General features: G+C 36.3%; 1 protein-coding gene across 1 annotated transcript; it reads right to left on the bottom strand.

Moving 5' to 3' along the window:
- Window positions 1-1,941: 1,941 nt before the first annotated feature.
- LOC5569060 lies at window positions 1,942-14,057 on the bottom strand. Its single transcript, XM_021856454.1, has 5 exons — window positions 13,347-14,057; window positions 13,052-13,284; window positions 3,168-3,359; window positions 2,831-3,039; window positions 1,942-2,437 (listed from the first exon to the last, which is right to left on the bottom strand). The coding sequence occupies exons 1-3, from the start codon at window positions 13,991-13,993 to the stop codon at window positions 3,175-3,177; spliced, it is 1,065 nt and encodes a 354-aa protein (XP_021712146.1). The 5' UTR covers window positions 13,994-14,057; the 3' UTR covers window positions 1,942-2,437; window positions 2,831-3,039; window positions 3,168-3,174.
- Window positions 14,058-14,282: the final 225 nt, after the last annotated feature.

The following is a 14,282-nucleotide window of genomic DNA, read 5'->3' as shown; positions in this document are numbered from 1 at the left end:
TACGCGGAACAAGTTTTGCTCAAGCCTAAATACAGCTATTTACTATATTAAGCTTTAGCTGAATCCCATTGCGGTTTTCAAAATATTCATAGCACTTGGTTTATTGAGAATAAGATATGTTGAAAAATTGGATATTTCAAGACAGCTTGCCATGCAGTTGTCAGTTTATATGCAATTTGTTCGCTTCACACAGTTCGCAGACACAGAATTTAAACAATTATTATCAACAAAGTTCATAATACTTTCGATGATCAAAAGAAATTTTTTGGTGGTTCGAAAAGTATTGTATTTCGAGAAACGAAGAATTTTGTATGGAGACTGCTTGCATGTTAGAAAAATCGATTTAATCGAAGTTTAATTGTTCAATTTCAACCAATATCTGAAATGGCAGTTGAGGTAAATATGCATCGAAGCTCGGAATTTTAAGAGCTTATATCTAGAAAACCAGACAATCGTTTGTGCAGAAAATTTAATTAGCTGGTCATCACCAGCGAGTGACCAGTGAGTTACATTTCAGCTCAAACGGTTGTCTGGTTCTCTATATTTGTGCTCTTGAAATTTCGAGGTTTGGCTCCGATGCATCTTCACCTTAAGTGCATTACATGCTTGGTGAATAAGATAAAGAAAGGTTTGATAAATCATACTTTAAATTCCATGTAAACATCTATGAAAGCCCATATTTTATTTAACTTGATGACCTGTAGCCAAGAATTGTGACGTGATGGAATATTTCTGAGATCGGCTGAGATTGGCATCTGATACAGCAACTCTAAATCCGCTAGAGACACATAATTTGATCCTTGAAACAAGCAAACATGTCATTTTTGTTACGCTGTGAAGGAATCCCTAAATAAACAGACAGATAGGGTGCAGACTACTTGGGCACTTCCATGATTCACTTTGGCATGGGGGGTTTTTCTCGGCCGAATTGTCTCAAACTTTGCAATGAAAAACGCTTTGGCAGGATGCATATTGTGGCCTAATATGAGCTCTATAGCTTTCAAAAAAAAACTCCACTGGCGAAGTAAATCAAAAGTGCCATAGGGCAATTCGCCTTATGTTGAACGGCTAAGAACCTCGCCTATTGTTGAACAGTCCGTGTATTCCTTATGGCGTGTTCAATAATTAGCGAGCATTTTTTTCGATCAACAATTGGCGAATTACCCTAAATAGGATCCGGCTCCCTACCTACCAATAAATTTTCAGGAGAATCGTAGAAGGAATACCCTCTAAGGATCCACATACAATCTCTAAAAGAACCTCAAGTGGCCTATATCAGTAATGATTAGAAGTTCTTATTGGTTGACAGTATTACTTGTTTTCAATTCTGGATATGATATCTTGATATGATGGGACAATTATAACGTTTATTGCACAGAAGCTTTTATAAATTGGAATGAAAAAATCCTAAAATTTGAGCCATCCTACCATTCAAGCGTATACAATTCTAAATATAGTGTGTACCAAATCAATCTGTAATAGGTTCAAGGTGCCATTAAATCCAGAGTTACCAAATTAAAAAAATGTCTATGGTTCCTTTTAAAATCTCATATTTTTTCGTTTAAGGTGAAGGTGAATCGAAGCCAAACTTCAAATTTTCAGAGCACGGATCTGGAGAACCAAACATCCGTTTAAAGCTGAAAACTTAATCGATTGGTCACTAGCTAGTGGTGACCAATCGATTAGGTTTTCAGCGATTAGGTTCACCAGATCCGTGCTTTTGAAATTTCGAACTTTGGCTTAGATTTATCTTCACTTTAAAGCTTAAAGAATAAAAATTAAAAAAATGGAGTGTTTTAAGATCATAATGCAAATGTGTAAACTTTTTCTTAACTCACCAGGAAAGTAAAACAGTTTCCTCACGAGTACCTATCAAGCAAAACAAAAACTGTTCACTCACCCAAATCCACCTTCTGTGCCATTATCATTGCATCTTCGCCTCCCGCACCTCGCCGATTTGTTTTAGCAGCGCCTTCCGGTGGTCCTCCAGTGCAGCAACATACTCATCGATGTAAGCTTCCACGTCCCGTTGGACCGCTTCACACTTGCTGTTGATCCTTATCGACATGTCATTGAGCCGTCCGATCGATTGCATGGCGTAATCTTCGAGCGGTTTCGTCTGCTCGATTGCATTTTTCACAAACTTACTGTAAACCTTGCCCGCTTTCGATGCAGACGTGTATTTATGGTCCCGGTGAATGAAAGCGGTGCACTCGTTACATATGACTTGATGGCAAGTGGTGCAGAATAATTTTAATTGATGCTCCGGATGCATGGGACACTTAATCGAGCGTGCCTCCGGATCATTGTGGCGGGATTTTTTCAACAGCTCCCCAAGCGAGCGAACCTTATGCTGGGCTGTATTACGCTGCCGCTGGTGGGCTTCCTTGCAAAAGCTGCACAACTTGAGGGAACACGTGGAGCACGACGATGTGGCCTAACCACGGAGAGAGAATATGTACAGAGGTCAAATGTTATACAATCTGGTGGTAGTGCAGCTATGATGTGAAAGTAGCATTCCCCAGAGTATATCAGTTAAAATTATTAGGATCGCATGGAATATCTATTGAGTATATGTACTCAATATCCCAAGGAACAATTAAATAACAATTCGGCTTTCGTGTGTATTTATTTATGATATATGACAGTAACGTGAATACTATAATAATTAGAGGCAACTAAAAGAAGATATTTTGTAAATCGATTCTTAGCTATTCAAACCCTTTTAGAAGCACATTCTGTAGTGAACTTAAGTCGCTGTATTCATTCATTTGTATGGTTCATGGAAACAGCAATCATCATTACCGAAATAAACTTTTGTCATACCTACCGTGACTTCATTAGTGCACAATTCGCAGAACAGATTCGGCGGAGGATTTCCGCAAGCCGAAACCATATCTTCAATTTTGCGTTCCATGACAAAATGAGGCGGTAAGCGATTCACTCCTCCAGTGGGAGCACGGTTGCCAATCCGCAACTGGGACAGATCAAATCCTTTTCTTGGTCAATTTTCGCTGCGAGCTTTAGATTGCTTTTAGTCTGGAAACAGTAAACAATCCTGTATCGTTATATCGGGATAGAAGAATGGTCACAATAAGCCTCAATCCAATCAGTGTGGTGGCCGAGAAATTGAAAATCTACGATTGTACATTGATTGTTGTACCTACCCTCTCTTTAGACGGTGACTTCAAACAGTTTTTTCTCCTTGAAGTTCTGAAAAGACGCTCTAATCTGATCGAAACGTGATTCTCCGCTGAAACCATCATGATTAGCAGCACAATTGATGGCACGTGAGGATTCATGTGTGGAAGTCGCCCCAGCTAGGAACTTTTCATTTTCTCTGTTGCTTTCATCGTTTGCTAACGGGAAGAAAAAAGTGTAAAATCAAAAGCTCAATCGACTCTTCGTACTGTACGTGGTATTATCAGGGTTGGTAGCAGGATTCTTTTTAGAGATTTCGTTCCATGCAACAACAAGTTTTTGATGGAAGATCTTTAAAGCAATAGTTTCCGACATTTTCAGAATTGCGGCCCCTTAAAAATAAAATTTCATTTTTTAACATCGCTTTCCATTTTTTTTATTGAATGTTGTGCTTGAAGTTGTTATGAAAATGTGGTCTCTCCTTTTCAAAAAGATGTTTTCTTGAAAAATATAAGACGCATCCAAATCAAAAATTCGCAATAAAATCGTAAAAGATATTTCGAAAATTCATATTAAATTTCCTCATGCTTTAAATCCAACAAAATTTACTCTTGTCGAGAAATCATGCACTGCATTATGGATCTTGAATTGTACTTAAGAAAACTTCTGAAACTTTCTAAGGACCTTAAAAGAATATGCAAAGCATCATTAGAGGAGCTCCAAATATATCATAGCTGTGTTTAGTATGAATATTTCCAGTATTTCCATGGGAAAAATAAGAGGGTTTCAAGGCTGCTCAACGAAATCTATGACACTTGGTCGAATGACATTTGGTCGAAAGTACATTTGGTCGAATGGACATTTGTTCGAAACGAATTTCATTGCTTTTTATTAGGCATTTGATCGAATGGACATTTAGTCGAAAATTTAGTTGAATAGGGATTTTTCAGACTCGTACTGAGAAACATTTTGATGTTAATATACAGTGGTTGGATCATTGAAAAAGGGGAGTGCACATATGATACGTGCTATTACTGGAAGTTGCGTATGCTAGAACAACATGATAAAAAGGCATTATATGCAGACAATTTGCAGTGACCAAATTGTTCCATGCCTAATCGTATAAAGTCTGGTCCCCACATTTTAAATTCTTATTCACAGTCGCACACTTCAAAACTTTATACTTCATGAAGGTTCCGAGCACTGAAAGTTATCTTTAAATAAAGATCAGCAGTTATATATTAAGAAACGATGACATTTAAAAGAATAAAAATTTCAACAATGCTTAATATTTAGTTATTAGGGTAATGAAAGTTTTTCGGAATATTAACAAAGAATTATGATATTTGAAAGAATAATAAACTCAACAGATCATTATGTTACCAAATTTAGGCAATGAATAGATATTTGACACAATAACCTTTGAACTTTTACAAAACTAAGTTTGTTTGTTTGTTTGAATCATTTTATGACCTTTTAATCGTACTGATCATTCGGGTCGTTCAGATTTTTAAGGCACATTACATCTTAATACTATTATAATAATTGAATGTTTCCACTTTGTCTTGGTTGGGGTACCGTAAATTCGGGTGAAATTGATCAGTAGGGTGAAATTGATCACTGTGTCACTCGATTTTATTTCTTCCTAATGGAGCACAAATATCAATGTAACCTGCAGTGAATGAACTTTGTTTATCGTAAGTATGTCCTAAGTGTGTGTTGTGAAGTTTTTTGCGTTCCAAAATGTTCATTTCTATGAAAATAATGAAAAATTTAAAAATCTTGTACGGTGCAGTGTTGACAAACATCAATAAACTTCTAGTTCTAGACAAGGATTTGGACATGATATAATCCTGAAAGTTTGTGAGGATACTTAAGATATGTCCCCAAACTAGATTTCATAACCAAAACTCGTACCAATTCGTTGATTTGGTTGAAACAATTGAATTTCTGTTATATATCAGAAAATTCCTTAGGAAATTGCATACATTTAGGCGTTTTCTGCGTTATTCTTGAAATTTAAACATTCATTATTTCTAAAAATATTGCATTGTTAAGAATTTGGCAAGCATATTCGGATTCAGGGAGCTCAAATTTATTATGTAAAGTTGTTTTGATAACTAACAATAATGGCATTGATAAGTGATCAATTTCACCCCGAAATGAGATCTCCCGATTTTTTATTTCAGACATATTTTTTTACATTTGTTAGTAAATTTCGGTACTTGAGTCAATGAGGCTCACCTTCATACTTGTTTTCCTGCATTCAGTTGTTTGGCATTGTCAACATTATAGAAATCAGACAAGAAAACCCGTGAAAAGTGATCAATTTCACCCGAAATTACGGTACTTTATTGTTTCTTTTCTGCGTCCTGTGGGTTGATCTCTTACACATCAAGTGTTAGTACTGATTTCACTTATGGCTTGTCTCTGCCATCTCTTCCTCAAATGTTTGGCTATTGTAAAGATGAGCTGGATTACCACGATAGTAGACCCGTATGTATCTCCTGATTCTCTATAATGGTAACGTCTTGGTCACCTTTTTCAGATGTCTCCTTGGAGTTGCTTGTTCTCATGTTGTATTGCTGTGTCGATCGGGTTTACTCGTAGGTTGGATATGACTAGTTGTACAAAACTTAGTAAAATAAAACGTCTAGTCTTCCAAACCAAAAACAGATGAAGAATAAGAACATTAACAAGAATATTTTATCCTATGTTGACACTTGTATATATACAAAACCACGGTGTAAAACGTAGGCAATAATTATCATTTGAATAGATTCACTATTTACTTCTGATGAAAAGTTTGTCTGCCCAAAATTAACTTAAGATGGAATGTTCATCTACTGCGCAAAAATATAGTCGGTTTTATAACTACTGAACCAAATGATTTTTCAATCAAACATTCTAAAGCCATTCGACCAAATGTCCTTTCGACTAAATGTACTTTCGACCAAACGTCATTCGACTAAATGTCATTCGACCAAATGGTCTAAAGCCGCCCAACGAATCGAATCTATGACATTTGGTCGAATGACATATAGTCGAATGATGTTTAGTCGAAAGAACATTTGGTCGAACGGACATTTCGTCGAATGGACATTTGGTCGAAACTCTTTAGTTACAACAGAAATTATAGTTTATATTTAGAAAGGATAGTGCTCGAGTCTAAATAGTATGAAAGCAAAGTTTTTCGTTTAGTCTGACTACCGTCGATATAAGCATTTTGTCGCTAATACAAGAGTGATTGAATAATTGAAAAAGTATCAGCCATTTTATCAACAATCTATATGCGATTAGCAAAATTTTGTTATTCAATTTTATGGACGCTCTTCCAACATATTGATCAACCACTTACGTTTTCAACGTTTCATGCTGCAAGGCATGTTCTGCAATTCGGGAATAGCTGATCTTAAATGGAAACTAGCCAATTTTTGTCACCTCAGTCAACTCGTCTTTTCTTACCCGATACAAAAAAATTGCATAAATTTCATTTTAAATAATCCAATACTTCTACTGGCAACTCTGCTACTCACTTGAGGTCATCAAAGCCATAATTTTACTTGAGGAATCTTATTAAGCTGGAAGTCACAATAAGCCAATTGGTCATAGGTAGAGTTACCGACACCTTTGCCATGAAGGTTTCCTTAAACCATGACTTCGCCATGCAGGTTTTCTTTAAAGCAATTTTTACTGCCGTTTCAATTCTGATTTCTGCATTCAAAAATCTTACCCGCATCCGTGAGCTGCAAGACCCAGAATTCAAGAAAGTTCCGTGCACTCTCTCCCAAATACTTCCATCAGATGATATGATCTTCATAACGAAGATCGATAATATTTCAAAATAATAATAAATAAAGAAAACATTATGTTCACATCTTTGAGTTATAAAACAACTTGCCGAGCAGTTTTTCAAAGAATGATGATATTTTAATAGAATAATAAATTCACTAGAGTCAATTATTTCAGTCAATGTACAAAAAACTACTAAAAAGTTCATTTGAATTATCATTAAAATCCTAGATTTTGGCATAACTTCAAATTGCTAATAAAATGTGTCCTCTACAGGCAGCTTCATTTTTTACCACAAAATTCAAATTCAAATCGTTATAACTTTTTTGTTTTTTTAATATTTTTGCACCATTTTTTCACAAACTCTCAAAAAAACTCTTCTTATTTTAGGATGTGTGTCGACATTGATCATTGGTCAACTGGTTTTGAAGATATTTCAAAATTCCCGAAATTTCCGACCCGTAACTAGAACCTCTCGTAAATTTCTCAGGCTACAGAATTTTAATCGTATTCGAATATTTACTCTTCGGAACAATACATTAATGAGAGTATGTTGTGAAAAAATGAAGCAATTTGGTGCAGCCGTCTTTGAGTAATGACCATTTAGATTTCTGGAACCACGCTGGCCAAATAGAGATCTTAAAAACTTCAAAAAACATCATATCGTAATTTTCAGATATATCTAAGAATACTGAACCGATTTGTACGATTTTTTCAGAGAAGCTCCTTATTACCTGGCATTATATAGTCCTCATTTTATTTTTTTGATAAATTGATCAAAAACAAAATGACCGCCAAAGACATTTTATATGGAACATGTCGGTCCCCCAAGGATCATTGGAATATCTTTGAAACCAGATCACTAATAATTAATATCGACACGGATTCCTAAACAAGAAGAGTTGTTTGAGAACTTGTGAGAAAATGATGCAAAAATATTGAAAAACAAAAAAGTTATAACAATTTGAATGTAAGATAACAGTAAAAAGTGAAGCTGCCGGTAGAGGGGTTAAGTTCAAAAATAAGACTGCATAAAATGTTCCCTTTTTTCAACAACTGTTAATGATTCAGATTATTCAAAAAAATACGTTATCTTATCAACTTCGCAAAACTCAGAAAACAATAATCAATTTTACCAAATGATCTTTCAATAAACCAATTCAAAATAATCTTTCAACCAAATTTCCGTTTAACTAAACGTCATTCGTTGAAAATAAATGTTCTAAAGCCATTCGACCAAATGTAAATTCGACCAAATGTCCTTTCGACCAAATTTCCTTTCGACCAAATGTACTTTCAACCAAATGTCATTCGACCAAACGTCATTCGACCAAATTTCATTCGACGAAATGTCCTAAAGCTGTTTTAAGAAGCATATGATATAATATTGAAAGGATTTTGGACGATAGCTCAGTCGAAAAACGATTTTTGATGTGATTTTATGTAGTGTCATTTTGAAGTTAATAAACAGTGGTTGAGTCAGTGAAAAATGGGAAGCATGTATGGGGTCGTCCAGCAATTACGTAAGGGTTTATGGGAGAGGGGGTTTTGAGATTTATTACGCGTAATAAAAAACATTTTTATTTTTCATCAAAAAAAAATATCCAAGAGGGGGAGTCCAAGAACCCTTCAAAATTGTCTTACGTAGTAAAAGGACTGCCGCTATGGTCACAATCATAACAATAATTCACCAGGAGTAGGAAAACGTATCCTACAGGTAATACTTTGAATGCACTTCGTTAAAATGGTTTCCTAAAAGCCATGGCCATGAAATTTGGCCCCTTCTATTCTAAGTATTTGCAGAAATAGCAAACCAATAAAAATTATTATTATTATTATCTTTATTAAGGAGATAAAATTGTTCTACCAACTGCATCAGGTTTGGTCTCTACATCCCAAAATTCTTACCCGTGGTCACGTTGAAAACTTGATAGGAAATAAAAAGGAATCATTGATATGATTATGAAAAACACGCTCAAAAACAAAATCATGGACAGGATTCTCAACGAATTCTGGACACGAAGAATCTTAAATACGATCTAGTATATAATTTGAATTCAATACGTAATATTATATATTACAGGATTATGATGCGATAAAACCCTATCTTAGATTTTGACTGAATCTTCAGTGAATTTATAATCGAATTTCAAGCCGGTTACTTTATGAATGGTAGACCGCATTCTCAAATATTAAAGTGTAGGATTTTGAAATGAATGTTGAGCAAGATTCTGAAGGAATCCTAGACATATATTTTGATAAATCTTTGAAATAATTCTCACTTAATTCTGACCAAGTTTTTCACAAATCCTTGATGAGGATTAAGTGACACATTACGTGGCATTGTTCTCACAAAACCCTATGAAGCATTTTGAATAATACTACTAATCCGTTTTGGCATTTGACAGAATATTGTTTAGTTTCCTCAAGAATATTGTTTAGTTCACTTTAACAAAAGCGATCTTAATAATATAGAAGTTTTAGAAAGAGCAAGACTTATGTTCGATGTCCGTGTGACATGGAAACATTTTCAGAAAACTGGATGAAATTTCTCTCAGTGCCATCGATTCCAAAAGTGGGATCATGGTACCAAACATTGCTGCTTGGAGGCAAATGCATGATTTGCGGAGGTTTTTCTCACGCTAAGGATGTCTGTCCTGTGAAGAAGGCATTTTTCAGTTAACGATCATTTGCTTAATAATCATATCCATCAGGTAAATCATCAACAGAAAATCATCAGAAAATGAACCTACTTCTAGTAACGTATCTCCCTCTGTTTTTGGTTTTTAAACTGAACAATTGAATCAAATGATTGAAATAATGCTCAAAACCACCACTATGGCTGCAGCTGTCCAATTTAGTGAAAAATAAACTAACAAAATTAAATTACGATCCTCTATTGGATTCAATTTTTTTAAATCTAATAATTGAAATTCCCGTTCTTTGAATGGTTAAGAGGACAAGCTTTTAATTTTGTAACAGTAAATAACACACGTATAACAGTTATTACTGCAACTTTTTTGAACTCGGATTTAAACTTAAAAGAATTCCAAACATTTTTATTTATGGTAATGATCAACTGGATGGAGCATGTGATGGAGTTGCTATCATCATTCATAGGCGTATAAAACATCAACTTTATTCGTCATTTGACACCTAAGTTTTTGAAACATTTGGTGTTTCTGTTGACACACAGCTTAGTTAATATATTTCCATAACTGTCTATTGTGTTTTCAATGCATTGTGCAACAAGTTGATTGGTTCCAAACTGACTTGCAAATTAGGGTAAGTGTTCCCCTAGTTGTGGGTATTCCTATAGTTGCGCTAATGCCGTTTTCACTGATTTTATTACATTAGCCACAAAACCGACACTGCCAATCAACGTATTGGCTTATTGATACACAGAATAGTTGGGAAGAGCGTTCGAATTTCTTCAAAACTGATGAAATATCACTAAAAATGCGCTTTTTTTCTCTCTCCGCTGCCCCCCCTCACCAAAAAGCTCAAGTCGAGCCCCTTGGTAGTGGACTCCATTACAAAACACAAACAAACAACACAGGGTGAGGAGGACAGCTACAAAAACAAAAAAAAAAACATTGATGAGATCCCAGTGGAAATCTATTTTCCTTTTAAGGGACTCGTAATTATTTTATATAAACTATACAAACATATTCTGGCGACTTTCCAACTTGACAAACGAATTTAACTGATAAGCTGCTTATGCATTTTAACATATTAAGTTTGTTTAAAATTGTATAATGAAAGGATCATCATCATACATTAATTGCGCTTCTTGAATTTAGGCGGTTAAATGAAGTTCAATCGTGCTTAGTACCTCCACTATTGGTACATCTACCCTAACTAGCGGTTAGTCAAAATTTTTGTCATTGTTGACTTTAATGAAAAACATCGCTCTTGAAATAATTTGCAAAGCAATTCCAACGGCAGAACGAACGGCATGATAGCCCTGCCTGTTTTCCTTTTCTAGAAAGCCTTATACGATTGATATGGTCTTAACTGCCTCTAGTCACCGTTGCCAACTGGTTACTCCCACTGATTTTAATTTTGATCATTTAAAATTTCAAGGATTCCCTATTACATTTCGAATATCCCACGAAGCGATTTTCAATCATATCAGCCCCACTTTCATTTATGTTCGAGCCAACTGGAATGTATATGAAACATACAGTTAACTCTCCCTTACTGGATATTCGCTATCTCGATATCGAGTTAGAGAACCATAGTAAAAGTTGGTTTTCATGGCTAACTCGATGGTCCCTTGGATAGCAATTGCACTGATTTTGTGTTCTGTAACTCGATACCTCCCTAACTCGATGGTCCCTTCAATATCGAGTAAGGGAGAGCTAACTGTATATCGATAGTAACTTGATAAAAACATTTCTTTGCAAACGTTGATAATGCTCTCGAAACTTTAACTAATTTCATTGTTCATGCAAGAGGTGTTGCAATACCAAAATGTGAAATTAAATTCGCATGCGTGATCATAGACTATCATCTTGAATTTTTGATCTGTCTTAAAAATAAGTGAGGAGAAGACAAATTTAATGCACTTGCGATCCTGTCATAAAAATAATATAATAATAATAATATAATAAAAACGGAAATAAAAAACGTTTTCCTCAATTAAAGAACAAAAATTTCACTATTGGACCCTGGATCTAAGTCAGAGTCTAAAACGAACCATTATTAATATTTGTAGAGAAATATCTGCTCGGATTCTCTGGCGAATTCTCATCAAACTCATGTCTCTGTTTTCCTGCTTGATTTTTCAATTTCATGCTTTCTGTTCGGCCTCTTTCTGGTTTCTCGTTAGTGTCTTCTGCGTCTCTCTTTCCAGGCCTAAGATCACTAAAGTTCCTATTTTAAGACCCTCAGTCATTACCAACCCTATGGTACTCAATGCTTTGCAAGGCCAATGCTGTGGAAGCTGTAACTAGGAAAAATACCGACACAGAAAAAAAACGACCAAACTGCTGCTGCAAACTTTTGTACCAACCAACCAACGGTAGACCCAGTTAATCCGTATCAAAAACAAAGGCATCAACTAAAATAACAAAACTATTGAGTAGCCAGAAAAAAAACAGGAAGTTGATAGCGAAACAAAAAAAAACTCCAATAAATCAACCGCCGAATTGCATTGTAACGGTGCAATGTGGGAACTATTTGCGGTAAGTGAAAAGAATCGGATTGGAACTGAACGGTAAGTGCGGTAGGTGCGATTCCGATGGTATTATCGGACTTACCACCAACTGCCACACTATCCGTGTTAAATCGACATGGAGTGAGAATGGGGAAGCCAACAAAAGTCATCGTTACGACTGTGGGATAGGACCACCTGGCAAGCACGTGTCTCACATGTGGATTCATAAATCTGTGGAAAACGAACGTGCACGGACAGCAAAGTTCGAACGAATTCCGGCTTCGTACCCGAACCTAGCCCTCTAGGTGGGGATACCGGTTCCACTTCTACAGGCATCTTAATAGTGATAGCGTTTCACTGGACAAGTAGGATTTTTTAAATGTGAAATCTTGTACTTATCGGGGGGTAATGATTACATCAGAAAATGTGATTAAAGTTTGAACAATCAAGTAGAAAAAGCTGTTATTACGAATACGCAAAGAAATTATCCAATATATCAGTTCAATTTCGTCCAATGTTACATGCGTTTTCTTCATTAATGAACAGCTTAGCGTAGCTTAGCCAGCTACTTGATATGTGTTGATTGTTGCTATTCCGTAATTGACCGAAGTCAGTGGAGATGCACAAGGAATCAACAAAAAGTTCGGCTGGGATTGGCCATAATCATCTTCAATGTACATAATTCAGTGCCTCTATTTGTACAGGGTCAATAACGGCCATGCCTTTGCTATTTGGAGACCAGATCTTAATATTTGCTATTTTAAGGCCTAGTTTACCTCGGCATCTCCACAGAGGTTACTGGGAGGGATGCTTGTTAGTGTAGGGAATGGCCTCACGAGTTACCTTAAACTTGAATTTTCTTTAAAATCAAATAATCATTTATTTTGTAGTGACATAGATCTCAAATTCGGTGCTAAACGTGACGCGTCAACGACATCAAAAACCACCAATACGTACCTTCAAGCTCGCCACTCTTGACCTTACTATCCCAGTCAAAGTTGGCACACTCGTTGATCCGTCGCCAAAATAGGTTGCTTCCGCTGTTCGAGTTGGCTTCCAGCTCTATCAGACACCGTTTGCAAAAAGTATGCAGGCAATCCAGCACACGTGGCTCATTGCATAGTTTTTTGCAGACACCACATTTGTACTTACTGGGAAGAAAATCCATCGGGAACTGGTCATACACGGTGCTAATAAAAACGATAGAACTTTACTTCCCACGTTATGTTCGCTAAGCTTGTGTCAGACCTACAGAATCTCGTCGAACTTCAGCTGGGCATTTCGGTCGTAAAAATTGTTCATATCCATGAAATCCTGGTCTTCAGAAAACATTGGCATCAAAATCCTCTTGGGAACATCATACATTCCTGCCGGTTCCGGAATAGGTTTCGGTTTCTCCATCACCAGCTGCTTCTCCAGGTCCGATTGGTTACTGAACACAGAGTTTCTGCGGAGACTGGACTTTCGCGGAATACTTCTATTTTCCATGGTCGCACTACCACCGGCAATGCCACCCAACTGTTCTGGTGTCAAATTGAATTTGAGTTTCCCGTTGCTTTGCAATAGATCCTCCATTTCATCCGGCCCGGTTTTTGTTCCATCGTTCTTCAGGATCACCACTGCCTCAACGTGCTGTTCCTCGTTTAGTCTCACATACTGCGTTCGAATGCCACGTTCATTGTCGTCACTCTCCGTGGTATGCTCATCGTAATCATGCTCTTCGGTGTCGACAGCAGAAGGCAATATGGCTGTGAACGATGGGTCAATTTTCAGTTTTCGGAATCGGTGTGCCACTTTTTGGTCACTTGTTGAAATTGAGTCCTTTTGATCTGTCACTTGTTCGGTGAACTGCTCACCATTGAAACCATTCAGGTTCCTATTTGTAACCACCTTTTCCATGGTGAAAATTAATTTGTTCACAATATTGCGCGTTTATCACCTCACCGCACCGTTAGAATGAAGCTTGAATGTCTACTAAACTTGAACTAGACCTGAACGCATGTCCGTCGCTAATTCAATTAGTACCTACCCATTAAGGTTAGGGCGGTTCAAATTACGAAATAATAAATCGAAAACTCAATATCCGACATCGTGCTTACAGTTTTAACAATAAGAATAGAGTCCTTGAAATTAACAGAACTTTCGGTGGTGCCCTAAATACAATGTAGGTTAATATAGATATTACTTT

This window comes from Aedes aegypti, unplaced genomic scaffold, assembly GCF_002204515.2.
Source record: "Aedes aegypti strain LVP_AGWG unplaced genomic scaffold, AaegL5.0 Primary Assembly AGWG_AaegL5_hic_scaff_1733_PBJ_arrow, whole genome shotgun sequence".
Lineage (NCBI taxonomy): Eukaryota > Metazoa > Arthropoda > Insecta > Diptera > Culicidae > Aedes > Aedes aegypti.
This window is presented reverse-complemented; position numbering and strand designations above follow the sequence as displayed.

Bases quoted from the DNA above. Each gene is read 5' to 3' on its own strand.
- LOC5569060 (XM_021856454.1), bottom strand. From the start codon at position 13,993: ATGGAAAAGGTGGTTACAAATAGGAACCTGAATGGTTTCAATGGTGAG. The intron at 13,285-13,346 runs GTAGGTCTGACA...CGTTTTTATTAG, and splicing joins CTGAAGTTCGACGAGATTCT to CACCGTGTATGACCAGTTCC. The intron at 3,360-13,051 runs GTACGTATTGGT...TCTTCCCGTTAG, and splicing joins CAAGAGTGGCGAGCTTGAAG to CAAACGATGAAAGCAACAGA.